The 27,455-nt window shown below is 44.4% G+C and overlaps 1 protein-coding gene across 1 annotated transcript in view; it reads left to right on the top strand.

Moving 5' to 3' along the window:
* Positions 1–27,046, top strand: part of LOC149127802 (centromere protein U-like) — a 108,398-nt gene extending 81,352 nt beyond the window's left edge. The window contains exons 4-5 of the mRNA XM_089325701.1: positions 19,948–20,053; positions 26,587–27,046. Of these exons, the coding sequence (XP_089181827.1) occupies positions 19,948–20,053; positions 26,587–26,626 (146 nt within the window). The 3' untranslated portion in view covers positions 26,627–27,046. The remainder of the gene's footprint in view (positions 1–19,947; positions 20,054–26,586) is intronic.
* The last annotated feature ends 409 nt before the right edge of the window (positions 27,047–27,455 follow it).

The following is a 27,455-nucleotide window of genomic DNA, read 5'->3' as shown; positions in this document are numbered from 1 at the left end:
GCTTCCTCCTGGTCTCCCATGTGGATGCAGAGCCCAAGCACTTGGGCCATCCTCCACTGCACTCCCGGGCCACAGCAGAGAGCTGGGCTGGAGAGTGGCAACTGGGACAGAATCCTTCGCCCCAACTGGGACTAGAACCCGGGGTGCCAGCTGGCCTTTCTTTTTCTTTCTTTCTTTCATTTTTTTTTTTAAGACTTATGTATTTATTTGAAAGACAGAGTTACACAGAGAGAGGAGAGGCAGTGAGAGAGAGAGAAGGAGGTCTTCCATCCGATGGTTGACTCCCCAATTGGCTGCAACAGCTAGAAGTGCACCAATCTAAAGCCAGGAACCAGGAGCTTCTTTCAGGTCTCCCATGCCGGGGCAGGGGCTCAAGGACTTGGGCAATCTTCTACTGTTTTCCAGGCCATAGCAGAAAGCTGGATTGGAAGTGGAGCAGCCGGGACTCAAACCAGTGCCCATATGGGATGCCGGCGCTTCAGGCCAGGGCATTAACCACCTGAGCCACAGTGTTGGCCCCATATCTTTATTTTTTTTATCTGATTGTGGACATCTTGGTTTACTCTAAATTTGGGCTATTTTTTTTTTGATAGGCAGAGTTAGACAGAGACAGAGAGACAGAGAGAAAGGTCATCCTTTTCCGTTGGTTCACCCCAAAAATGGCTGCTGTGGCTGGCGTGCTGCACCGATCTGAAGCCAGGAGCCAGGTGCTTCCTCCTGGTCTCCCATGCAGGTGCAGGGATCAAGCACTTGGGCCATCCTCCACTGCACTCCCTGGCCACAGCAGAGAGCTGGCCTGGAAGAGGGGCAACCGGGACAGAATCCTTCGCCCCAACCGGGACTAGATCCCTGGGTGCTGGTGCCACAGACAGAGGATTAGCCTATTGAGCCGCGGCGCTGGCCAAAATTTGGGCTATTTAAACAGTGCTGCTATGAACATGGTGGTATAGATTTCACTTTGATACAACATTTTCATGTCTTTTGAGTATATATCCAGTAGTGGGATTGCTGGATCATATGGCAAGTCAATTTCTAGTTTTTTAAGAAATCCCCATACTGTTTTCATAATGGCTTACTAATTCCATTCCCATGAACAGTGTATAAATATTTCCCTTTCTCCACATTCTTTTCAGTATTTGTTACTCTCTGTCTTTTGGATTTTAGCCATTCTGAGATGGTGAAGTGATATCTCATTGTGGTTTTGATTTGCATTTTCCTGACGGCTAGTGATGTTGAGCATTTACTCATATATTTGTTGGCCATTTGTATTTCTTCTTTTGAGAACTGTCTATTGAGGTCCTTTGTTCATTTCTTACCTGGATTTGTTGGTTTTTATTGAGTTTTTTAAGTTACTGATATATTCTGGATAGTAATTCTTCGTTGGATAGGTAGCTTGCAAATATTTTTCCTATTCTGTTGCATATTTCTTCATGGTATTGATCATTTCCTTTGCTGTACAGAAGCTTGTGAGTTTGATAAAACTCCATTTGTTCCGTTTTGCATTTGTCACCTGCTCATCGGGAGTCTTGTCCAAGAAGTCATCCCCTACACCAATGTCGTGGAGTGTTTCCCCTACAGTTTCTTCCAGCAGCATCATAGTCTTAGGTCTTAAATTTAAGTCTTTGATCCATGTTGAGTTAATTTTTGTATACGGTGACAGGTAGTATCTACTTCCATTCTTCTATACATATGTGTGTATGTGTACAAACACCTGGTTTTCCCAGCACCATTTGTTGAAGAGATTATCCTTACTCCATTTTATGGTCTGAGCACTTTTGTCCAAATTCAGTTGGCTGCATGTATGTGGATTAATTTCTGGGCTCTGTGTTCTGTTCCATGGATCTATGTCAGTTTTTATGCTAGTACCATGCCATTTTAATTATTAGAGCTTGGTAGTAAGCTTTGAAGTCAGGTATTTTGATAACTCCAAGTTTGATTTTTCTTGCTCATGATCATCTTGGTTACTCTGGGTTGTTTGTGATTCCATATGAATTTTGGGTTGTTTTTTCTAATTCTGTAAAAATGTCATTAGTATTGTTGATGGGGATTGCATCGAATATATCTAGATTGCTTTAGGTAGTATAGACATTTTAATGATACTGATTCTAAATGGAAGTTTTTCTAATTTGTAATTAAATTATAATGCATTAATAAGTATCAGTACATAAAGACCTAAAAATCAAGTTTTTCCAGTAGTTAAATTCAAAAAAAATATTATGTTCACAAGCACACACACAAAAAACCTTTTCAAGTAACATAACGATACATAAGGAGATAAAAGCACTAACCAAGCAACTTTTTAAAATTATTTTTAAACCAATGAACTTTTAAGCATTGTACTTGGACATACATCTTTATTCTAAAGACAAGGAGATCTATAAACTGAACTTTACTCTGCTTGGTAGGAGTACATCTCTCAGTAGTAGGTATGTAGCAATTCTGAAAATAATTCCTGTGGATTGCCTGATTGAGTAAATGAGGAAAGACAGTGAATATGCCTGAAGCCAGGATTTTCACTTTTGGAGAAGGAAGATGAAACATTAAATATAGCAAGGTTAGAAATAAAAGAACTGGTAGAATTGGATTGGAATTCTCCAAGGTTTTCCAGTAAAAGAAAAAGTATTAAATGATCCAGGGACATTTTATGGTTCTACAAAGTAAAGAAATACTTATAGTAGAATAATGATAATAATAGTAATATTCAAAAGTACATTCAGGCTAGCCTGAAGGGACTCCTCATGTCCAACTCAGGAAGTAAAATATCAAAATAAATAATGCTACCAATGGATCACAAGCCATTGCCTATAAGAAGAAACCTTGTGCCTATACTACTAATAAACAAATGAATGAATAAATTGGGCAGAATAGAAAATTCACATTATTTTCTGAAGGATCTTTTATTTTTAAGAGATTTATTTATTTACTTGAAAGTCAGAGTTACACAGAGAGAGAAGGAGAGGCAGAGAGAGAGGTCTTTCTGCTTCCCAGGCCATAGTAGAGAGCTGGATTGGAAGTGGAGCAGCCAGGTCTTGAACCAGCATCCGTGTGGATGGCTTTTCCCGATACACGACAGTGCCAGCCCCTGAAGGATCTTGTAACAGTTTAATACTACTGCTTGTAATAGGTTAGAGTGCCTGTTTTGCTATATATTTGACAATGGTGAATACTATAATTTTGTTTTTGTCCTTTAGTGCATTGTTTGATTACTATTATAAACTGAACATTTTTTATCCAAATATACAGGATACTTCAAAAAGTTCACAGAAAAGTGGAATAGATAAGTAAGTTTATTTTGATGCATACATTTTTTAAATCTCTATACATAATTTTTTCATTGCACATTTTTCGTGAAAGTTTAAATATTATGTATGCATGTGTCTGTGTAATTTTTGTCATTGATAATTATGTTACTTCTGTGAAAGTATGTTTTGGTGGTGTTCTCAATTTCTATTGCAATATTAGGAATTTTTCCTTGTGGCCAGAGCCGTGGCGCACTAGGTTAATCCTCCAACTGCGGCACCGGCGTCCCATATAGGCGCCGGTTCTAGTCCCAGTTGTTCCTCTTTCAATCCAGCTCTCTGCTGTGGCCTGGGAAGGCAGTGGAGGATGGCCCAGGTGCTGGGGCCCCTGCACCTGCGTGGGAGACCAGGAAGAAGCTCCTGGCTCCTGGCTCCTGGCTTCTGGCTTCGGATTGGTACAGCTCCGGCCATTGTGGCCATTTGGGGAATGAACCAATGGAAGGAAGACCTTTCTCTCTGTCTCTCCCTCTCACTGTTTGTAATTTACCTGTCAAATAATTTTTAAAAAATCTTTTAAAAAGAATTTTTCCTCACTGTTTTGAATGATATATATTATATATATGTCCAGAGATATAGATCTAAAACTAAAGATGGAAGCAGAATAAAGAGATAAGGATAGAGGAACTAGACATGAAAGGAGGGAAGTGGGGGAGTGTGAGGTGATGGTACATACCCATATGATTTAGTATAGTACAGATATCAGATCATTTTAAGATTCCTGAGCAAAGAATTTTTTTTGGCTGATTTCCGTCACATTCCCTTCATGGCAACATGTTACTGTAGATTACAATGAATATGTATTCTCTTATCCTGAAGAACCTTATATATTCTATTTAGACAGAGACTCTTTCAAGTTCATACATACTTTATTATTTTAACTTTTCTTTCTTTTTTTTAAAGATTTATTTATTTATTTGAACTTCAGAGTTACAGAGAGGCAGAGGCAGAGAGAGAGGGAGGGAGAGAGGTCTTCCATCCACTGGTTCACTCCCCAAATGGCAAACCAGAGCTGGGCCAATCTTAAGCCAGGAGCCAGGAGCTTCTTTAGGGTCTCCTCATGGCTGCAGGGGCCCAAGGACTTGTGCCATCTTCTACTGCTTTCCCAGACTATAGCAGAGAGCTGGATTGAATAGGAGCAGGTGGGACACGAACTGGCCCCCATATGGGATGCCAGCACTGCAGGTGCTGGCCCTATTTTAACTTTTCTTTACTACTTGTAGTATAATCTATTTACATAATATTTGAAACATTTGTGACTTTTTCTACAGTATTTACTGCCCTCTGGTGTTTGCAAAGTAAGGATAATAATATATTTTGCTTCCACTTCATTTTCAGCTTATAGGATTTCTTGGCATAGATAAATTGCTTATATAAAATTGAACTGTTTTATATATTACATATTAATATTTAATATTATAATTTAATATTATATTAAATATTAAATATATGTTAAATATTTTCCAATCATTTCAGAAATAAAAAAATGAATTACAGCCCATCAGTTATTTTGGGAGAGTTCCACCATTGAAAAATCTTTTCAATTTCCATCCGGCAAATGAAGAATGAAAATTGCCTAGAAAACATACTTGCCAGGTGAGTCTTTTCCAAAGTCAGACAATGAAATATTCATAGTTATCCTGGGAAGTCCATTTCTTGAAAATGTAGCAAATATTGTGAGAGTTATAGCAGGCAAAAGGAAACAGCAAGAATGAGACAGGAGAAGAAGGCAGGGGATGTTGCTGTGTTTGAGGGTTTTCCATTTTCCCATCTGACACAGATTTACGTTAGTCCTCTGCAGCTTTGGGTCATTCTGCTTCTCTAAAATCAGCTTCAGTTTTCTAATCCATACACTGATATTTAGCTCATTCAGTAGCTTTCAAATCTTTCTGAAGGGGAGAAGGAGGAGGGCACACTTATTCAAGCAAAACATTCCATGGACTTCTAATTATAACACAGGAAAAATCAAAACTGTTCTGGTGAGAGTGTAGCACAGATTCAGGGGTTGGGGTGGGTATTGTTCCTGTCTTTTAACCACCCACCTTGTCTGCCCCTAGTTAACCTGTAGGGCACCCCTGAGTCTTCCCAATTTCATGAGGATCACATTTTGACCAATAATGGCAGCAAAAGGCAAATTCACACAAAGTCCCCTTCCTTGTTAAATACCCTCAAATGCATAAATTCTTTATAAGTTATTTTGAATTTCAAAAGCTACCAAAATTTTACTTGTACTTAACAAATTCTTAATGCTAACTGGATATTATGTTAGTCCTAAGAGTACAAAAATAGACATTTTCATTCGCACATGTACAATACATTATTAATTAAATGATTATCCAAATTAGTATAACCTCATTGAAGTGATACACTTAGTGGAGAAGAGGTAAATGTGACCATGAATGTATGAGATAGGAAGATCTGTGCTAGGCAGAAATATCAGGAGAGCCTCCTAAGGAAGGTAGTAAGTGAAGTAGGACCTAAAGGTAAGTTAGGAATTAGTCCTATAGAGAAAAGAAATAGAAGAATTTTATACAAAGCACAGGGAAAGAAGCAGCATGGTATCTTAATTAATATGTCTAAAAATTTAAACAAGGGGTGAAGAGAATTGGGAAAAGTGGGAACCAAGACAACAGAGTTTTTACCCAGGGATTTTGATCTATGTCCTCAGAGAAATGGAAAATTACTAAAGTGTTTTGAGCAGGCTCTTCATGATCAGATGACTGTCTAGAGGATGGTGGATGTATTAAAGTACTTTAAAAGTTTATAGAAAATGGAGTTGAGAGGGGCCGGTGCTGTGGTGCAGCTGGTAAAGCCGCTGCCTGCAGTGCTGGCATCCCATATGGGTGCCGGTTTGTGTCCTGACTGCTCCACTTCCTATAAACTCTTGGCTATGGCCTGGGAAGGCAGTAGAGAATGGCCCAAGTCCTTGGGCCCTCGCACTCGCATGGGAGGCCTGGAGGAAGCTCCCAGCTCTTAGATTCAGATGGGCGCAGCTCTGGCCATTTCGGCCATCTAGGGAGTGAACCAGTGGATGGAAGACCTCACTCTCTCTCTGCCTCCGCTTCTCTGTAACTCTGTCTTTCAATAAAATAAATCTTTTTTAAAAAAGAAAAGAAAATGGAGTAGAGATAAATTTATTTTGGTGCCAAAAATTGAAACCTATGCCCAGTTTTTTCATACTACACATTTTCCATGAACTTTTTGAAGACACTTTGAATTAGTTTGGGATGGATGAGAAGAGATACAGATTCAGATACAATGATGTGTAAAAATAATATAGCTGTAGGCCGGCGCCGCGGCTCACTAGGCTAATCCTCCGCCTAGCGGCGCCGGCACACCGGGTTCCAGTCCTGGTCGGGGCGCCGGATTCTGTCCCGGTTGCCCCTCTTCCAGGCCAGCCCTCTGCTGTGGCCAGGGAGTGCAGTGGAGGATGGCCCAGGTGCTTGGGCCCTGCACCCCATGGGAGACCAGGAAAAGCACCTGGCTCCTGGCTCCTGCCATCGGATCAGCGCGGTGCACCGGCCACAGTGTGCCGGCCGCGGCGGCCATTGGAGGGTGAACCAATGGCAAAGGAAGACCTTTCTCTCTCTCTCTCTCTCTCTCACTGTCCACTCTGCCTGTCAAAAAAATAAATAAATAAATAAAATAAAATAATATAGCTGTTATCTTATGGAGAGACCATGGCGTCATAGACTGGCGTATGTCAATGGAGATAACATAGATTTAAGAAATGTATAAGGGGTAAAATTGGTTAATTAGGTGATGGATTAGAAATAGGGTGCATGGGAAAAGGAAATATCAAGGGTAATTCTAAATTTCTTCCTTACTCAACTAATGGATGAGACACGGGACAGCACAAGAAGTGCTAAACTTTGATGGAAGAAGAGGAATCACCAGCGTGATTGAGCTATATCATATTTGAATAGTTTTTGCAACAAGTTGTTAAGTCACCTATTTCAGAATCATACTTGAAATAGAGACAATATATTTCAGCTATGTTTAGGTAACAGTGAAGGAACGGGTATAGATGATGGTTCTACATACAAAGTGTAAAGTGATAGGAGCTGGCATTATGGCACAGTGGTTTGAGCTTGAGACAATGGCACATTATGGCACAGTGCTTGAGACAATGGCATCTCATATCAGAGTGCCAGTATAAGTTCCAGCTGCTGTACTTCTGCTTCAGCTGCCTGCTAATGTGCCAGGCAAAGCAGTAAAAAATGGCCCAAGTACTTGAGGCCCTATCACCCATTTGGGAGAGCCAAATGGTGTTTCAGACTCCTGGCTTCAACCTGGCCCAGCCCTGGCCTAACCATTTGAACAGTGAACCAGCAGATAGAAGATCACTTTCTCTCTCCAAATCTCTCTGTTGTTCTGCCTTTCAAATAAAAAAATAGGGCCGGCGCCGCGGCTCACTAGGCTAATCCTCCGCCTAGCGGCGCCGGCACACCGGGTTCTAGTCCTGGTCGGGGCGCCGGATTCTGTCCCGGTTGCCCCTCTTCCAGGCCAGCCCTCTGCTGTGGCCTGGGAGTGCAGTGGAGGATGGCCCAGGTGCTTGGGCCCTGCACCCCATGGGAGACCAGGAAAAAGCACCTGGCTCCTGGCTCCTGCCATCGGATCAGCGCGGTGCGCCGGCCGCGGTGGCCATTGGAGGGTGAACCAACGGCAAAGGAAGACCTTTCTCTCTGTCTCTCTCTCTCACTGTCCACACTGCCTGTCAAAAATAAATAAATAAATAAAATAAAATAAAATAATAAATCTTTTACAAAATGGGAAGTGACAGTATAATAGAATCTTGAACATTTTAGGGGCTTCAACATTAAATAGCAAGTAAAGAAAGAAAAGGGTTCAAAGTATGCAGCCAGAATGAATGAATGGAAAACAGTATTATATCTTACTAGCTGGGGAAGAAAGTGTTTTAAGAAGGAGTTAAACAGTGCTGAGAACTGAAGTAAAATAAGGAATAAAATTATCACTTGGATTTAGCAACAGGAAGTTTTCTGTTTGTTTTTGTTTGTAAAGATTTATTTATTTGTTTGAAAGGCAGAGTTACCAAGAGGCAGAGGCAGAGAGAGAAGGATGTCTTCCATCTGCAGGTTCACTTCGCAGACGTCCACAATGGCCAGAGCTGGGCCAATCCAGGAGCTTCTTCCAGGTCTCCCACATGGGTGCAGGGGTCCAAGGACTTGGGCCATCTTCTACTGCTTTCCCAGGTCATAGCAGAGAGCTGGATCTGAGTGGAGCAGCCAGGACTAGAACTGGTGCCCACATGGGATACTGGCACAGCAGGCTTCAGCTTTACCTGCTATGCCACATGGGTGATCTTCATGAGAACTGGTTCAGTACAATGATAGTGGCAAAACTCCAGACTAGAGTGATTTGAGGAGTGAGTTACAGTTGATTGGAATATTTCTTTGGAGTTTGGCCTTAAATGAGAGGGGAGAGAGTCTGCTAACTGGTTCATGGTGTAGTATTGAGGAAAGGGTTCTTATTTTTTGGGTATGTTCAAAAAGCGGTGGAAGAATCCATAAAGATGAGGTAAAGAGAAAGAGGAGTAATCAACAACGTGCTCTTCCAGAGAAGAGTAAAGACGGAAGCATATAAGGAAACACTGCCCTGAGATAGGAGGAAGGGACTGTACTTTTACTTTCAACAGGTAGAAACATTGTTGGATTAGTTGTATACATATGGTAAATTTGAATGTTTGTTGACACAAAAAGTGGTATTCGTATGTATGTATACAGGTATATGCAATCCATGTATTTTCTCTGTAAATGGTTATATTATCTACATAATTTGTTTAAAGATTTATTTTATTTATTTGAAAGGGAGAGAGAGAGAGAGAGAATCTTCCATCCTCTGGTTCACTCCCCATGTGACTGCATTGGTGGGGGCTGGGTCAGGAGTCTGGAACTACATGTAGGTGCAGGGGCCCAAGGACCTGAGCCATCTTCCAACTGCTTTTCTAGGTGTGTTAACAGGGAGCTGGATCAGAAGTGGAGGAGCCTGGACTTGAACCAGTTCTCTGCTATGGGATGCTGGTTTTGCAGCCTGAGTCTTAACCCACTGCTGACCCCTCATCTACTTAATTTTAAAGAGGAAATAGAGGAGCTGACATTGTGGTATAGAAGGCTAAGCCTCCACCTGCGGTCCCTGCATCTCATATGGGTGCCAGTTTGTATTCTAGCTGATCCTCTTCTGATCCAGCTCTCTGCTTATGGCCTGAGAAAGCAGTTGGAAGATAGCCCAAGTATTGGGGGCCCTGCACCCATGTGGGAGACCTGGAAGAAGCTCTTGGCTTCTGGTTTTGGATTGGCCCAGCCCCCATCATTTTGGCTATTTGGGGAGTGAACCAGCAGATGGAAGCCCTTTCTCTCTGTCTTTCCCTCTGTCTGTCACTCTACCTCTCAAATAAATAAATGAAATTTGTAAGAAATAAAATAAAACGCTAAGCCACTTTTTTTTTTAAAAAAAAGAAGAAATAAAAAATTAAGACTTGCATTTATAGTAGTAAGTCAAAATAATTTTTAAAAAAATAGAAAAATGAGCTGACCAGACAAAGATGGACAAAGATGGAATTTCAGCATGGAAACTTTAGAAGTATGAACTCTCCAACTCTACACCCTACCCTTGACTTACTGAGCCAGAAACTGGGGGTGGCGCCAGGCGTGAGACCACTGCTCTAAACAGTGTTCCAGCTTTCTTTCTTTTTTTTTTAACTGTGATTCACACAATGATGTTTTGCATCGCAGTTAGTACGCAGGTGCACATGAAACAAATCGGAAAGTTTATGAAAATATCCTATCCAGTGCAATCTTATATTTTCTGTTCCCTTGAATTTCCCTTTGAAGAAAATGCTAGGGTGAAAATCCTAAAGGGTGTTGGAGAGCCGATGAGATTTGGACATGGACTGTAGGTTGGATAATCACTTTGCAAATGTGAAATATCTAGATTTTGGAAATCCGCTATGACTGTGCACGTGCATGCCCTCTTAGGGAAGCCATATGAAGTACTTCAGTTAGGAGTGCTTACCTTGCACAGGCAGAGGAAGCAAAAGAGACGGTGAAGGCAACTGATGAACCTGGGTACAGGGGAGACAGTTTGAAATCATGTCAAATAAAGTACCTGAAGAATATTGGTTCAGACACACTAATCTGATACTGCCCTCCACAAAGGAGTCTTTGAAAACTGCAAGGCGTATTTTAAAGTCAGGAACTAGTACTGGATTCTACTAAAGTATCTCTAATACCCCATGCAGTGCCTCAGCTGTGGAGGGTGCTCAGTGCTTGTTCACTGACTGCTGATGTTAATATAGGTTTTTCTTGCCACTGTTGTTTTCAGTTGTTAGTCTAGTCACTGTTGTTGCATTTGCTTCCTTTTCACTTCTAGAAGATCCGCACCTTAATCTGTTTTACGGTGTGCCCAAGGTCACTGGAGAGTGTTATGGGGTGGGAAGAAGGTAGGCTGTGGATTTGAACCGATGGGGTTTTCCTGCAGGCTCCTCTCCTGCCTGGCTGCCTGTTGCTCTGTGCCCATGCAGAGCTGTCACATGGCTCCCCTCTACTTCATAGGATTGTTAAGCTGTGTGATCCTGGGCCAGGCGCAGATGGAATGGGTGTGAGGAGTCTCATCCATGTTGGTATCCGTCCCCTTGGCTCAGCTCTGCGGAGAGTCAGTCTTTCCTGACAGATCCGGGCGCAGGGGCCAGCGTGACAGCAGGATTAGAAGTTTTCCATGATCTTGAGGGACCGAGGTGGTCACTTTATATGTATTGGTGATATAATTTGACTGGTATGTTTACAGGGTCTGGGTTCTGCTTCTTCGTCATAACTTCAGTTCCATTACATGCACACTATTAGTACAGCTACTGAGCAGTGTAATTTGGGAAGACAATACTTGGAAAGAGTCAGGTTATGGTATTTTCTCTGGTTGCTTTAAATATTTCCTAACTTTTATTTTTTCCTGTTTCAGTGCAGTATATTCAAAGAACACTTTAAGAAGAACACATCCCATGAAAGAAGTAAGTTCTCACTTTAGCCTTTAATGTGGTTTTTCTCACAGTTGACTATAAAAGTAACCTTTGGTGAGGACCTTAGAGTTTTCTGTATTTCACGTGATAAGCTCTGTTTTATGGTAGTAAAAAAAAAAAAGTTTATTCCTTTTCTTCTCACTTTTTCCACTGTTAGAAAAGAACCTTTGTTAACATTTTAGAAACATTTCTTTTTTTCCAAGCCTAGATTTGTTTCATTTAGATAATTAGCACTGTGTAAAAATTGTACAGCTTTCTGAATTTTGCCACTCCTCCCAGCCATTTCTCCGTGTTACTCTCAATGGCTTGTGATTTCATGAGGTTCCATGTTGTCTACGTTACAGTTTTATTTTTCTTCAGGAGAGTCTTAGAATACCTGTATGTAATGGCAGGTACATTTCTTTAATGCTCTTGATAGCTAATTCCAAATTATTTTCCAACGGCCTGTCGCGTGGCATTGGAATTTCACATGAAGTCCAGGTGGTCGGGCAGTTGCGAGTGCGTTTGTTCTCTGTTCTGCCTCTGGCATCCTCCGGAACCCCAGCCTCCAGAGCCTTACCCGTATATTGAACTGTACACAGGCTCTCCTTCAGCCAGGACTGTCAGCCCCTGTGCTCCCAGAGCTGTGCACATCCAGGTGGCAGGCATATTTCTGGGGAGACAGCCCACCGTTCTCTTTAGGGATCTAGGCAAGCTATGGCCTGGGGGCCTAAACCAGCCTACTACCTCTTTGTACACAAGCCTGGGAACAAGGATGATTTTTAATAGCCAAAATAAACAAAATGATATGTTGTGTGCCATGAAGATGATGTGAAATGCAGAGGTCTGCATCTCTGAGTAGAGTTGTGTTGGAAGCCGGCCCTGTATAGGATTTTATAGGATTCCGTTAGCTATTTGAGGTCTCCTGTGTTTCTATATGAATTTTAGCATTTTTTTTTTGTATCTGAGAAGAATGTCCTTGGCATTTTGGTTGGTATTGCATTGAATCTATAAACTGCTTTTGCTAGTGTGGACAATTTGATGACACTGATTCTTCCAACCATGAACATGGAAGATTTTTCCTTAATTTTTTTTCTTTTTTGTGGCTTCTGTTTCTTTAATGTTTTGTAATTTTCATTGTAGAGATCTTTGCCATTCTTTGTTAAATTTATTCCAAGGTATTTGATTTTTTTTGATTGAACTTAGAAGTTCTTTCTTAGCTATGGCATTGTCTATGTAGACAAAGGCTATTGATTTTTGTGTGTTGATTTTATATCCTGCCACTTTACCAAACTCTTCTATCATTTCCAGTAGTTTCTTAGTGGAGTCTTCCAGATCCCCTATATATAGAATCATGTCATCTGTAAACAGGGATAGTTTGACTTCCCCCTTTTCAATTTGTATCCCTTTGATTTCTTTTTTTTACCTAATGACTGTGGCTGAAACTTCCAGGGTGATATTGAATAGCAATAATGAGGGTGGGTATCCTTGTCTGGTTCTGGATCTCTGTGGGAATGCTTCCAACTTTCCCCCATTCACTATGAAGCTGGTCTTGGGTTTTTCATACATTGCCTTGAGGAATATTTCTTCTATATACAATTTGCTTAGAGTTTTCATCATGAAAGGGTGTTAAACTTTATCAGATGCTCTCTATGTATCTATGGAGATAATCATATGGTTTTGGTTCTTCAATTTGTTAATGTGCTGTATCACATTGATTTGTGAATGTTGAACCATCCCACTTGGTCTAAGTGAATGATCTTTCTGATGTTGGATTTGATTGGATAATATTTTATTGAGGATTTTTGCATCTATATTCATCAGAGAAACGGGTCTGTAGTTCTCTTTCTCTGTTGTATCTTTTCCAGGTTTAGGATTTAAGGTGATGCTGGCTTCATAGAAAGGATTTAGGAGGATTCTGTCCCTTTTAATTGTTTTTGAATAGCTTCAGAAGAATTGGAGTTAGTACTTCTTTAAATGTCTGGTAGAATTCAGCAGTGATGCCATTGGGTTCTGGGCTTTTCTTTGCTGGGAGACTTATTATTAATTCAATTTCTGTCTTGGTTATTGTTTTGTTTAGGTTTTCTATGTCTTCATGGCTCAATATAGGTAAGTTGTATGTGTCCAAGAATCTATCCATTCCTGTAGGTTTCCCATTTTGTTGGCATACAGCTATTTGTAGTAGTTTCTGATGATTGTTTTTATTTCTGTGGTATCTATTCCATATCCTTTTTCATATCAATTTCATTGATTTAGGTTTCCTTTTTTTTGTTGTTGTTGTTGGTTAGTTGGGCCAATGTGAGTTTTATTTTTTCAAAAAGCCAGCTTCTCTTTTCTCTGATCTTTTGAATTTTTTGGTTTCAATTTTTTTGTTCTCTAATTTTAATTATTTCTTTTCTTGTACTGTTTTTGAGTTTGGTTTGTTATTGTTTTTCTACCTCATTGAAATACATTGATAGCTCACTTATTTGGTATCTTTCCAATTCTTGATATAGGCACCAATTGCTATATACATTCTTCTTAACACTGCTTTTGCCCTATCCCATAAGTTTTGCTATGTTGTATTTTCATCTTTATTTGTTTCCAGAAATTTTTAAATTTCTTTTCTGATTTCTTCAGTGACCCACTGTTCATTCAGGAGCATATTGTTCAGTCTCCATGTGTTGCATATGTTCTAGAGATTCCTGAGTTGCTGATTTCCAGCTTCATTCCATTGTAGTCAGAGAAGATGCATGATATGATTTTGATTTTTTTATTTGCTTTGACTTGCTTTATGGCCTAGCATGTGGTCTACCCTAGAGAAGGTTCCATGCACTGGTGAGAAGAATGTGCATTCTGCATTTGTAGGATGAAAAGTTCTGTAGTTATCTGTTTGGTCCATTTGGTCTATAGTGTTAACTCTACTGTTTGCTTGCAGATATTCTGTTTGCTTGATCTGTCCATTGCTGAAAGTAGGATTTTTTTAAAAAAGATTTATTTATTTATTTATTCGAAAGAGTTACACAGAGAGAGTAGAGGCAGAGAGAGAGAGAGAAAGTGAGAGAGGGGTCTTCCATCTGATAGTCCACTCCCCAATTGGCCACAATGGCCAGAGGTGCATTGATCCGGAGCCAGGAGCTAACTCCAGGTCTCCCATGCGGGAGTAGGGGCCCAAAGACTTGGACAATCTTCTCCTGCTTTCCCAGGCCATAACAGAGAGCTGGATTGGAAGTGGTGCAGCCAGGTCTTGAACTGGCACCCATATGGGTGCCAGCGCTTCAGACCAGGGTGTTAACCCATTGCGCCACAGGGCTGCCCTTAAAGTGGGATATTCAAGTCCCCGCTACTACAGTGTTTGAGTCTATGTCTCTCTCTAGATTCATTAACATTTCTTTGAAATAGTGGGTGACCTGCAATTAGGTGCATAAACATTTATAATAGCCTCATCTTCCTGTTGAGTTGAACCCTTAATCATTACATAGTGCCTTCTTTGTCTCTTTTAACAGTTTTTGTGTGAACATCTATTTTGTCTGATATTGGGCTACACCAGCTCTTTCTTTGGTTTCTGATATCATGGAATATCTTTTTTTCATCCTTTGACTTTCAGTCTGCATGTGTCTTTGTTGGTGAGATGTGTTTCTTGTAGGCAGCAGATAGATGGGTTTTGTTTTTTAATCCATTCAGCCAGTCTGTGCCTTTTTACTAGAGAGTTGAGGCCATTTACATTCAAGTTGACTATTGATAAGTAAGGACTTGGCCCTGCCATTCCCCCATAAACATTCCTATTGTTTACTTTGGATTTCCTTTGTACTTTTACTGGGAGATTGTCCGCCCTCATCTTCTTTCATAGTGATGACCATGTTTCTGTGTGTAGTGCATCCTTAAGTACCTTTTGTAATGCTGGACGAGTACTGACAAACTCAATCTCTGTTGTGGAAGGTCTTTATTTCACCTTCATTTGTAAATGAGAGCTTTGCAGAGTCCAGTATTCCAGGTTGACAGTTTTTTTCTCTTAGGACTTGGAATGTATCTCATTTCTGATGAGAATTCAGCTGTGAGTCTAATTGGAGAGCCTCTGAAAGTAACCTGGCATTTCTCTCATGCACATTTTAGAATCTTTTATGCTTTACTGTGGAGAGTTTGACTACAACGTTTTGTGGCGAAGATCTTTTCTGATTGTGTCTATTAGGAGTTCTAAGTGCTTCCTTTTTGGACATCCCTTTCTTTATGTAATTATTTCACTAAAATGGCCTGCAAATGCATTCCATCTTTCCACCCTTTCAAGAACTCCTAAGACCTGTATGTTGGGTCATTTGTTAGTATCCCATAAATTCCAATGGTGTTTTTCAGTTTTCCAATTTCTCCCCCCCCCCTTTTTTTTTGTCCATAAAATTTTCAAAGGTTTGTTTTCTAACTTGGATATTCTCTCTTCTGCCTTACCAAGTCTGTTCTTATGGCTATCCATAGTACTTTTATTGGTTCTACTGAATCCTTCATTTCCAATAATTCCTTTTCACTTCTCTGTAAAATTTCAGTTTCATGGGAAAAAGTCTCTTTCATGCCATGTACAGGTTTCTTTAGTTAATGAATTTGCTTCTGATTACTTCTAGGTAATCCTGTGATTAGTTTTTTAATTCCATTTCTGGTGTTTTGTCAGTCTCTTCATCTTCACATTCTGGTATTGAAATGTTGTGTTCTTTTGGGGGTGTCACATTGTCCTTATCCTTGTTTCTTGAATTTCTGCATTTATTATTAGGTATTTGTGGTGATAGTTGTTGGGTTTTTTTGTTTGTTTTGGCCCTGTGATGGCTTTTATCTTTGAACTATGCCTCTGCTGTTTCAGTAATAACCCGAGTGTGTGCTAGGAGTGATCAGGGAGCTCTGTTCAGTGCTCCGGGTGAGGGATGTGTCCAAGGTGACACCCAAGTTAGGTTTGGTAAATTTTTTTTTTTATCAGAGGGGAAGCTTGTTCAGCTATGTTGGTATATTCTCATGCTCCCTTCCTCTCTAAGGAGACCAGCGCCTGGGCAATAGCCCCAGTGGGTACAACTCTCATCCATGCTGCCATGAGAACAACTCAAAGTATCCCTGCAGTCCTCGGGGTGGACATGGATCCTGTAGCAGTGACCCTCACCAGGGAATCAGGGACCTCCAGCATGTGGAGCCACCACAGTGACTGCCCAGAGACCCAGCCACACCCTGCGCCCTCCGATGCAGCCAGTGTTTTCACAGTCATAGCACATGAGGCTCCCACAGTCACGGGCACCCAGCCCCCTGTCAGTTATCCCACCCAGACTCGGGAATTTCCTCTCGGCAGGTTGCTGGGCACATGGACCCCAGTGGGCACAGCTGTTATGTGTGTCCAAAATGCTGCCTGCCCTCTCAGCTCGTTATAGGACAGGACACTGGTGCCGGCGGGTCAGGGAGAAACAGAAACCCTGTTCACTGTCCCCCCTCCAGGCTCCAATCCAGACTCATACCAGACTCTTCCCACATCCTTCTTGCCAGTGGCTTGGCCTGCAGCAGTCTGGTGTCTCCTCACTCCAAAGCTGGTGCTGAGGCTCTTGGTCGCTGGGGTCCTGAGTTGTGTGCATCCACACCCTCCACGTAGATGCACAGTGTCCCTCTAATGGTTTCTTCTGCCTTTTTCTCCCTAACTGTGCCCTGAGGTTGCAGCCTCTCACCTTTATTTTTCTTAACCATCTTCATCTAGACTAGAGCAGTAAGCTGCCTTCCTATTCTGCCCTCTTGAAAACACTATCAGCATTTATGTTGTATAACTGTATGACAATCCATCTCCAGAATTTTCTCATCTATCCTAACTGAAACCCTGTACCACAATTCCCCCTTCTCCCTTTGTCCCAGCCCTTGGTAACTCCCATTCTACTTTCTTTCTCTATGAATTGGACTGCTTTAACACCTGTTATAAGAGGTATCATAGAATATTTGCCCTTTTGTAGCCAGTTTATTTAATGTAATGTCTTTACGGTTTATCCCTCCTGTAACATATGTCAGCATTTCCTTTTTATAGCTGAATAATATTCCATCCTATGTATGTACCACATTTATCCATTCGTCTGTTGATGGATGTTGGTTTGCTTCCACCTGTTGACTGTTGTGAATAATGCTGTAATTTACAAGGTTGCGCAATTTCTCTCTTCTGGAACCTGCTTTCACTTCTTTAGGAACATAGCCAGAAGTGGAGTGGCTGGTTCATACAGGAGTGCTGTGTTTGTATTCAGAACATGCTGTGCTGTCTTGTGCAGTGACTGCAGCATTTCAAATTCCCACCAGCAGTGCACAGGGTCCCAACTGCTGCTCATCCTCACCTACACTTACTTTGTTTTTTATACTAAGAGATACAACATAATAGCTTAATGTGGTTTTGATTTGCATTTCCTAAATGACTAGTAGTTATTAGGCATCTTCTTAATGTTCCTATTGGTCAGTTGAACATCCTTTTTGAAGAACTGTCTATTCAAACTCTGCCTGTTTTTCAATTGGGTTTTATTACGTTGTAAACATTCAGTTGGAATGGTTCCACTTGGAGATTTGGGATCTGTCTGTTGTTTTGTTGTTATTCACAGCAGCAGGGTAAATAACTCCTTTCCTGGTGAAGAGAGTAGAGAGTCCATTGCTAGTTTCACTCTTGTGCAGCTGATCAGTAACGGTGCCTGTGCCAGCCCTGGGGCTCAGGCACTGTCAGCTTCCTTGGAGTCAGAGGCTGCAGGCTCACTGCTGTCCCCCTGGGCCAAGTGCTCCCTGCCACGGGGGCGGGGACTGGCGCTCTGCCTGTGACTCCGCTAAGCACCTGCGTCTCTGCTGCTGTCCGAGTCACTGTCACTGCACCACAGGCTCATCGTGCTCGTCAGAGTTGGCATCGTCCTCTAGATCGGCATCGCAGCCAGAGATCATCTGCTTGTCCCAGGAGGCCTGGGCTCTCCTGCTCGCCACTGCCACTCTTGTCACTCGCCTCGTCCCTGTCACCCCTCTCCTGTTCACTCTCGCTGCCTGAGCATGCGTCTTCACTGCCGCTGCCCTTCTCACCCTCATCTGTCAGGTAGCAGAGAGGTGCCAGTCACGATTCCCGTCCCGCTCCTGGGGCCCCAGCGCTGGCCTGACCTGCCTGACCTGAGCCCCCAGCCTCGTTCTCTCCTGCCTCCATCTCTCCTCTTTCCCCTCCTCGGGTTCCTGGTTTTCCGCCTGGGCTTTGCATGCCTGCTGGAAGCAGCAAAACTGGAGGGGGCGGGGGAAGGCAAGTGCTGTATTAGGCTCTGTCCTTCCCCTCACCTACCACTCTCCCCTGGCCGGCAGAGCCTTGCTACCTGGGCTTCCAGCTCAGGTAGTCACACCCCGTGTTTGAGGACCACAGGCAGGACCTTGGAGCCTGACTGCACCCCAGCCTTGCAGCACTTCCCGAGGCAGACCCTGGAGTGGGCGTGAGATGGGGGCATGGAGGAATGTTGCCCTCCTCAGTGAGGACGCAAGTTGGACGAGGTTCCCTTTCCATGTGTGGCCCAGCACAGACCAGAATAAACATGTATTGTAGAAGGGAGACTATCTCAAGGGATTGGGGGAGGGGTGGGGAAGATGGTCAGTTTGTCTTGCCCCATGCTATGTCTGTCTGTCTACATATTTGTACACATACACACATATCTTCAGAAGGTAGTGGGAAACAAAAGATTAACTTGGTACAAAAAATTGAAATATGTACATAATTTTTTAAAAGATTTTATTTATTTGAAAGTCAGGGTTACACAGAGGAGAGGCACAGAGAGAGGTCTTCCATGTGGTGGTTCACTCCTCAGATGGCTGTGACGGACAGAGCTGCACCGATCTGAAGCCAGGAGCCAGGAGCTTCTTCTGGGTCTCTCACACAGGTGCAGGGGCCCAAGGACTTGGGCCATCTTCCAGTGCTTTCCCAGGCCATAGCAGAGAGCTGGTCGAAAGTGGAGCAGCCGGGTCTTGAACCGGCGCCCATAAGGGATGCCGGCATGTCAGGCCAGGACATTAACCCGCTGCGCAACAGTGCTGCCCCTGGACATATTTTATAAAATGTTTCCTGTGAGCTTTCTGAATATTCTGCTTATGCATAGATTTTTCATTGCTCCAAAATAAACATTTTAATCCTCCCCCCCAAAAAATAACTTATGCAATTGACAGTTCATTATTTAAGCACCTGTATGTCTGGAAAATTTTGCTTGCATTTGCACTGGTGTGCTAAAATTTGAGCCTGAAGAAATAGTAGTTTGAGTCTTACCAGGACCCCCTCCCCCTGCAGCACTTCTGGCCACCTCACTGCCCTGCCAAGTTCATTACCACCATAAGCCCAGCCTAGTGCACCGAGGTCTCCTGTACTCCCCTTTCCTGGGCAGCCAGAGCATCCTCCCTCCTCCAAGCATCTCCTTTCTATGCCTTTCTACCAGGACAAGTTCTTTGGTCATCTTCTTCAATCGAGGTGACTTTTTATGCCATTCAAAGGCTCTAGCAACCCAGAGTGAAAGAGAGGAAGGGGAGTGATATGGAAAAGCATTTGGGAGTGGCCTGTAGGACTGATTTTGGTTTTGTTAACCATTTAAACACAGACGGTGTAGTACTCCAGTATCAGGGAATGGACACTGCCCACATAGACCACTGAAGTTGTACATTTTTGGTCTTGTATAGATCCTCCCCTACACAGCACTGCTATATATGCTGATGAAGAAGAACTCTCCCAACACTGTGGGTCATCTGTCCCTTCAACTCCTCCAGGAAAAGCAACGAAAGAAAGGTAGGGTTACGTCAAGCCATTGTTGGCTCACGCTCTGAGATTTCTGGGAAGTTCTTCAAGTTAGAAGCTAATAAAACCCAAGTTTTGACATCTATTTTGAGAGTGTGAACATTAAAAACTAATTTCTCTATAATTGGCCTTACCTATAATAATTTTTGTAATTAACATAATTGACACTTGAATGACCCAGAATACCTGCCTGTAGTGGTCTTGTTTGTTTTCTTCTGCTGTAGTAATAGGAATACTTTTCCCCCTTCTAGTAATAGAATGGTTTTAGCTGGACACGTGGCTGTCAGAATTCTAAACATACTGTCTCCGTGCTGTTGCAGCTGAGATGTGTGTGTGTGTGTGATTAGATTCTAGCTAAAATGGAGTCTAACTTCTGAAAGTCTCTTTGTGGGGAGGATTGTGCTCTTCTGTTTTCCATCCTTCTTCCTCCTAGTTAGAATGGGATGTGGTGGTGAAGACCGAGCAACCATGTTGGGCCGTGATGCAGTGTACTGAGAGAGCAATGGATACAAGGCACCTGGGTCTCCTGATAACGGGACTACTACACCAGCCCTAAATTATTCTGGAGTTTGGTCAAGAAGGAAAGACAAGTGTCTTATCCGAGCCATTTTGGGAATATATTTTTTACAATGTGCAGCCATCCTAATTCTCTCTCGTAAACTTGGTAAAGAGAGTTTTATCCTTATCCTAAGAGCAGTTGGAGGGTTTTAAGTAGGGGATGACATGGTAGGATCTACATTTAAAAATTACCAGTCTGAGCCGTCGCCGTGGCTCACTAAGGTAATCCTCCACCTGTGGCACTGGCAAACCTGATTCTAGTCCCGGTCACTTCACCGGGTTCTGTCCCAGTTGCCCCTCTTCCAGGCCAGCTCTCTGCTGTGGCCAGGGAGTGCAGTGGAGGATGGCCCAGGTGTTTGGGCCCTGCACCCCATGGGACACCAGGAAAAGCACCTGGCTCCTGGCTCCTGCCATCGGATCAGCACGGTGCACTGGCCGCAGCGCGCTGGCCGCAGCGGCCATTGGAGGATGAACCAACGGCAAAGGAAGACCTTTCTCTCTGTCTCTCTCACTGTCCACTCTGCCTGTCAAAAAAAAAGAAAATGGGTAGTCCTGTTCTCTAATTACGTGTTCTAATCTCTATTCCCTGTCTTTCTCTGCCCCCTGGTGGATACAGTGCCAAATAGCAAGTTCCACAGAAGCTCACTAGAAAAAAGCCAAGAGGCAGGCTAGGGAGGTGCTCTCTCATCCAGGGACCCCCATAGTCTTTACCTCTAATCTTCATGGTATTCTGTAGGACAAATAAGTGTATTTTCAGCTAAATATCAAACAAGCGATTCCAAAATATGGAACTAATATACAAAGGGTCTTTATGTCTACCACCATACTGCCCTGAAATGTGGCGACCTTGTTTAAAAACTTCATGAAAAATATGTTTTATGAAAAAAAAAGAATTTCAATTTTCTTGCACCAAAATAACCTCATCCTTTAATTCAGTTTTCTTCTCACTTTTTGGAGCCGACTCGTATGCATCAATGCACTCCCCAGGGAACCGTCTGTGCCCACTCACTCACTTTTTCCCAAGCACCCAAGAGTCATGGAGCACTCTCCTTCTGTGGTTTGTAGCATAAAAGCAGTAGGTGCCCCCTTAATCATGAGAATGATGACATAACTGAAGGACTCGTCCCCAGGTGTCCTCCCGGGTTCTGAAGTCACCTGTTCCCCAGGATCTCTGGGGTTCCTCAGGGCCTTACAGGCATCGCTCCAAGGATCTGCTGGGCTTCTGACCCACTGCCTCCACTCCTGTGTTTCCAGCCACTTCCAGCACCCCTGCCTCACCTGACCCTGAAGTCCAGCCTGCCTTCTTTGCTACCCCCAACCTCAAGACACGCTGACACCACGAGGCTGGTGAGCTTGTGGCGGAGTGAGAACACCCCATCACAGGCACCGTCTGGCGATGGAAAGATTGGCCATGGCTTCCGTAGCCTGTGACTTGGCATTCCCCCTGGGGAGTTCCCCATGGGCTGGATCCTGCCCTGGCTGTGGCTTCCCCTGTCTGCTCTTCTCCATGGCTAGCTTCCTGCCCCCACTTTTCTGTTGTCCTAGGATGAGCTTTGCAGATCCCCTCCTCCCAGGGCACTCTCATGACCTGGGCAGCACTGTGTTGACCTGGCAGCACTCTGCGTGACTTGGGAAGCACTGTGTGTGACCTTGGCAGCACTGTGTGTGAACTGAGCAACACTGTGTGTGACATGGGCAGCACTGTGTCTGACCTGGGAAGCACTCTTTGTGACCTGGGTACCACTGTGTGTGCCCTGGGCAGCACTGTGTGACCTTGCAGTGGAGGGAAACGCTGGTTCATGGGAGGCCTCCCACAGGTTGTGAGTGCTGGCTGAGTTTTGCAGGCTACCTAGACATGACCCAGAAAAGGAAAGGAAGTGCTGTGTTTAACTTCTGAGAGGTAGAAATGAGCCTCATGCCTTTAGGGAACGGGATAAGCAAAGCACAGAGCTTTCAGTGAGACAGGACCTCCAAGGAGAGACAGGAAGTCAGTCATGGAGAGCCTATGTCTCCCGTAATTAAGTCTCTGGCTTACACCTTAGGCCACGGCCATTCCCTTCCATTAAATGCCGATGCTGTTTTTAACACAGCCATGCATAAGGGAGCCTAAGGCAGCTGACTTTCCTCTCACACCTGTATTAGCTGGACACTGTTGTCTGCTCTAGAGTTGTTTCAAAATAATAAATTCCATGGACACAGTTTGTGGGCCTGAGTCTGGTGTTTCGATGGGTGCTGACTGGCAAACTGGGGCACAGACACAGGGACACGGCTCTCAGCTAGAGCTGGCTGCGTTTTTAGGAAAAAAGTATAAAGTCCAACGCCTAGGTACAGAGATAGCAAGAGAGAGAAGTTCAACACAGCGTGTTACAGTATCTAGTAACTCTTTATTTCCACCCAAGACTGTCTGTCCCGCTGGGACTCACTGCCACCCGTGTCTGATGCTGCGCCTGCCTTTCCCCTCGGAGACGGAGGCGTGGACCACGTTCTGCTTACGTCACCAAAGTCTTCCTCGCTACCCGCCAAGCACCGTGCCTCTGACTCTATCAGACCGTATCGATGTTTCAGGACTGGAAAACCACAATATCTGTGACTGCGAAAAATGCATGACTTTAGGTCTGTAACAGGCTTTAAAGCAGAACATACATTCTCTTTCTGCTTCTCCCAATGTTTTTCTGATTAAGATTTTATAATTTTATTCCCATTCATGTTTTCACAGAAACCTGCACTCTGTGCCTAAGTGTCTCTCTTTTAGAATTTACTTATTTTTAAAATGTTTATTTATTTATTTGAAAGGCAGAGTTGGGCGGGGGAGAAAGAGAGAGAAAGAGACAGAGAGACATAGAGAAAGAAAGAGAGAGATTTTCCATCTGTGGGTTTATTCCCCAGATGGCTGCAATGGGCAGAGCTGGGCTGTCCTGAAGCCAAGAATCAGGAGCTTTTTCTGGGTCTCCCATGAGGGTGCAGGGGCCCAAGTACTTTGTCCATCTTCAGGCTCATTAGCAGGGAATTGGATTGGAAGTAGGACAGCTGGGACTTGAACCAGAATCCATATAGGATGCCGGGGCTGCAGACGGCAAATTTACCTGCTACACCACAGTGCTGGCCTCTGTGATTCCATTTTCTTTACTGATTAAAAATCACTTGAGGGGGTAAGCATCTGGTGTGGTGGTTAAGAAGCCACTTAGGATACCCTGAACCCACATCTGGGTGTTGGGATTCACATTGTAGCTCTGCTCCTGATTCTAGCTTCCTGGAATGTGCAGCTTGGGAGGCAGCAGGTAATGGCTCAAGTGACTGTGTCCCAGAACCCACATGGGAGATTTGGATGGAGTTCTGAGCTCCTGAGCCTGGGCCTGCCCTGGCTATTGCAGATACTTGGAGAGTGATCCACCCAAGCTTAACTCCACCATGCACAGACTTTTGGGGAACCCCCGTGTCCCCATGCACTCACACAGTCCTAGTGGAGAAGCAGGTAAATAGTTCCTGGCATGCAGGTGTGTGCTGCGGGGACACATGATGGCACATGAGCATGCGGGGCTGTGTCCCAAGGGCTGGGAACAGAACCCACATAGCCCAAGGTTAGAGGCAGCCCCAGGTGTCTGAGGGGTGGGGCAGCCAGCCCACAGGCCAGGGGGTCCAGGGAGCAGTCTGCAGAGGCAGCTTTAGGTCAGTTCCAGAGGCACATTTTATGTCAGCTCACAGAGTGCACACACAACAGCTAACTTACATTACCCAGAATGCTCTCAATCAGCCAGTGTAAGGAACAGTAAGACAACAGAATGAGAACAAAAGAAAGACAAGTTACTTACTTGTGGACTGCAAAAGATCCGCAGACACTGAGGGATCTCGTGGGATCTGAGGGTGCCATGGTAAACCTGCATTAGAACTGGGATCCGGATCTCCAGGACAGGATCAGCCCGTTCATTCATTTATTCTGTCTGCCCTGCCCCCAGCCCCTTCTCTCACCTCTCTGTCCCTTGGACTTCATCTTGGACACAGGCTCCCTTCCCAGGAGAGAGGGCTCCCACCATCCTGGCATTCACAGCACCCACTGGAAGCCCTCCGGATGGAGAACTCTCTTCCTGGTACCTCTGTCTCCTGCGCAGCAGAGCCCTGGCATGGACGCTACCTGCATTATGAGCTCATCCAGCTCAGGCACTGTGACCAGGGGTGGCCACCCAGGGGGCTGTGCCTGTGTCCCCTGCCCTTCCTGGCCACGGGTGAGGGTGATGTTTCGGGTGTCGTTGCCCCACTAAAGAGACATTGTGTAGACACTTTCTCTGTTGATGAGTAACCTGGCTGTCACTGGTTCTGCATGTCCACCCCATTAGCACATGGTCCCCAGCAGACTTTAGCTGAGTACAAGGGCTCTCATCAGCTTGATAAAACACATCAAAACACATGCAGATTATTTATCACCACACCCAGTGAACCAAGTTTGACAAAAGTCTGTGACAGCTCCCTTAGGACAAGCAAAACTCCTTTACTTCACTGATATCAGATTTGGAGGGAGAAAGAAACCTTGGTTCTTGGGGACTGGTGTATGGCACAGCGGGCTAAGACACTGCTTATGATGCCAGCATCCCATAGTTGAAGTGCCTGTTCAAGCCCTGGCTCCAAGGCAGCTCCATACTAACACACCTGAGAAACCAGCGGCATATGGTCCAAGTACCTGGGCACCTGCCACCCCCGTGGTAGACCTGGGTGGAGTTCTAGGCTTTTTAAAAAGATTTATTTTTTTATTTTTTTATTTTTTTATTTTATTTTTTGACAGGCAGAGTGGACAGTGAGAGAGACAGAGAGAAAGGTCTTCCTTTGCCATTGGTTCACCCTCCAATGGCCGCTGTGGCCAGCGCGCTGCAGCTGGCACCCTGCGCTGATCCAATGGCAGGAGCCAGGTACTTATCCTGGTCTCCCAGGGTGCAGGGCCCAAGGACTTGGGCCATCCTCCACTGCACTCCCTGGCCACAGCAGAGAGCTGGCCTGGAAGTGGGGCAACAGGGACAGAATCCGGTGCCCATACCAGGACTAGAACCTGATGTGCCAGCGCCGCTAGGCGGAGGATTAGCCTAGTGAGCCACGGCGCCGACCAAAAACATTTATTTCTTTGAAAGTCAGAGTTACAGAAAGAGAGGGAGGAATACAGACAAACAGACACCACATGCGCACACACACACACACACACACACAAGGTAGAAGGGGAGAGGGAGAGAGAGGGAGAGAGAGAGAGACAGAGATACAAAGAGAGAGGTCTTACATCTGCTGGTTCACTTCTTAAATAGCCACAATGGCAAGGGAAGTGCCAGGTGGAAGCAGGAACCAGGAGCTTTCTGGGTCTACACTGTGGGAGAAGCAGCCTAAGCATCTGGGTCATCTTTCGCAGCTTTCCCAGGCACATTAGCAGGGAGCTGGATTGGAAGTGGAGCAGCCAAGACTGAAGCCAGCACCCATATGGGATGCCAGTACTGCACCGCTGGCTGAACCCATTACACCATAGTGCCAGCCCCGTAGGCTCCTGGCTTTAAACTGACCCTCCCTAGCTGTTGCAGCCATGTACGAAGTGAACCAGAGGATGGAAGATCAATCCCTCTCTGTCCACGGATCTCTCAAATAAATAAATCTTAAAAGAAACTGTTATGCCCAGATTGCTGAATCCCCAGAAATCACCAGAGACTTGATCTCACCGAAATGCAAAAGCAAGGTTTATTCTGGAAGTATAAGCTGCGGCAGGGACCTCATCTAACCAACCGATGCAGCGGAGGTCAGAGGAAGGCCCTGAGCTTTGTTCGGGAGCGTTTTTAAAGGACAAAGCTGCAGGGTTACATCAGCAAGGGTTTGGGGTACAGGGCTACAGTAGATTGAACGGTGCCATTCCTGGTAGCTCTTGGTTGGACGAGGCTGATCCTGATTGGCTTGGGCCCAGGGCATTTCCTTATTTGGTAACTGTTGAATCTTTGCTTTTACAGGAACTTGGGCCTGCTCCAGAAAATGGAGGCTGCTTTTTAAAATGGAGGCGCCTTGGCTCTTCAGAACTGAGGCGCCAGTGCTGTGGCATAGCAGGTAAAGCTGCCACCTGTGACACTGGCAACCCATATCAGGAGGCTGGTTTGAGTCCCGGCTGCTCTGCTTCTGATCCAGCTCCCCGCTAACGTGCCTGGGAAGGCAGAGGAAGATGGCCAACTACCTGGGGCATTGCCAACTGAGGGGAGACCTGGATGGAGTTTGGGTGCCTGTCTTCAGACTGGCCTAGTCTAAGCCATGGTAGCCATTTGTGGGGGGGGGCAGGTGAACCAGTGAATGAAAGTTCTCTCTCTCCCCCTCTTTCCTCTCTCTCTCTCTCTCTCTGTGTGTCTCCACCCGTGTGTGTTTATTGTCTCCCTGTATCTGTAACTCCACCTTTCAAATAAATAGTTTTAAATATAAAAACAGTCTAATAAGACATTTTCTTAGCAGTTTCCTTTGGGATTTACACCGCATTGAATTCTTGGGGCAGTGCCCACAGAGATTCCGCCTCCTCATTTTAGTCCAGCGTGGACAAGATAGGACTTTCCGCAGCATGTTCAGGCTACTGATGAGCAGAGCTGGGGGACACAGAGTCCTAAGGGCCATCACTTACCTTGGGGGAGATGAATTTTCTAAAACCACATGGGTCTGCAAGGCTCCCACCAGCACTGGGGAGGAGTGATGAGAAGGAGAGCTGTGGTGTGTCTCTTGTCCTTGCCGACGCTGCTTTGCAGTCCGGATGGGAACTCTGTTTTTCCTCAAACTGGGTTACTTGAAGGGACTTGGAAAACCTCATGGAAAATGGAAATAAAGGATGAGCTTATTTGTTACA

Source organism: Oryctolagus cuniculus, chromosome 2, assembly GCF_051225735.1.
Source record: "Oryctolagus cuniculus isolate XC-2025 breed Fujian yellow rabbit chromosome 2, ASM5122573v1, whole genome shotgun sequence".
NCBI lineage: Eukaryota > Metazoa > Chordata > Mammalia > Lagomorpha > Leporidae > Oryctolagus > Oryctolagus cuniculus.
The sequence above is the reverse complement of the archived record's forward strand: the minus strand, read 5'-3'. Positions and strand labels throughout refer to the sequence as shown.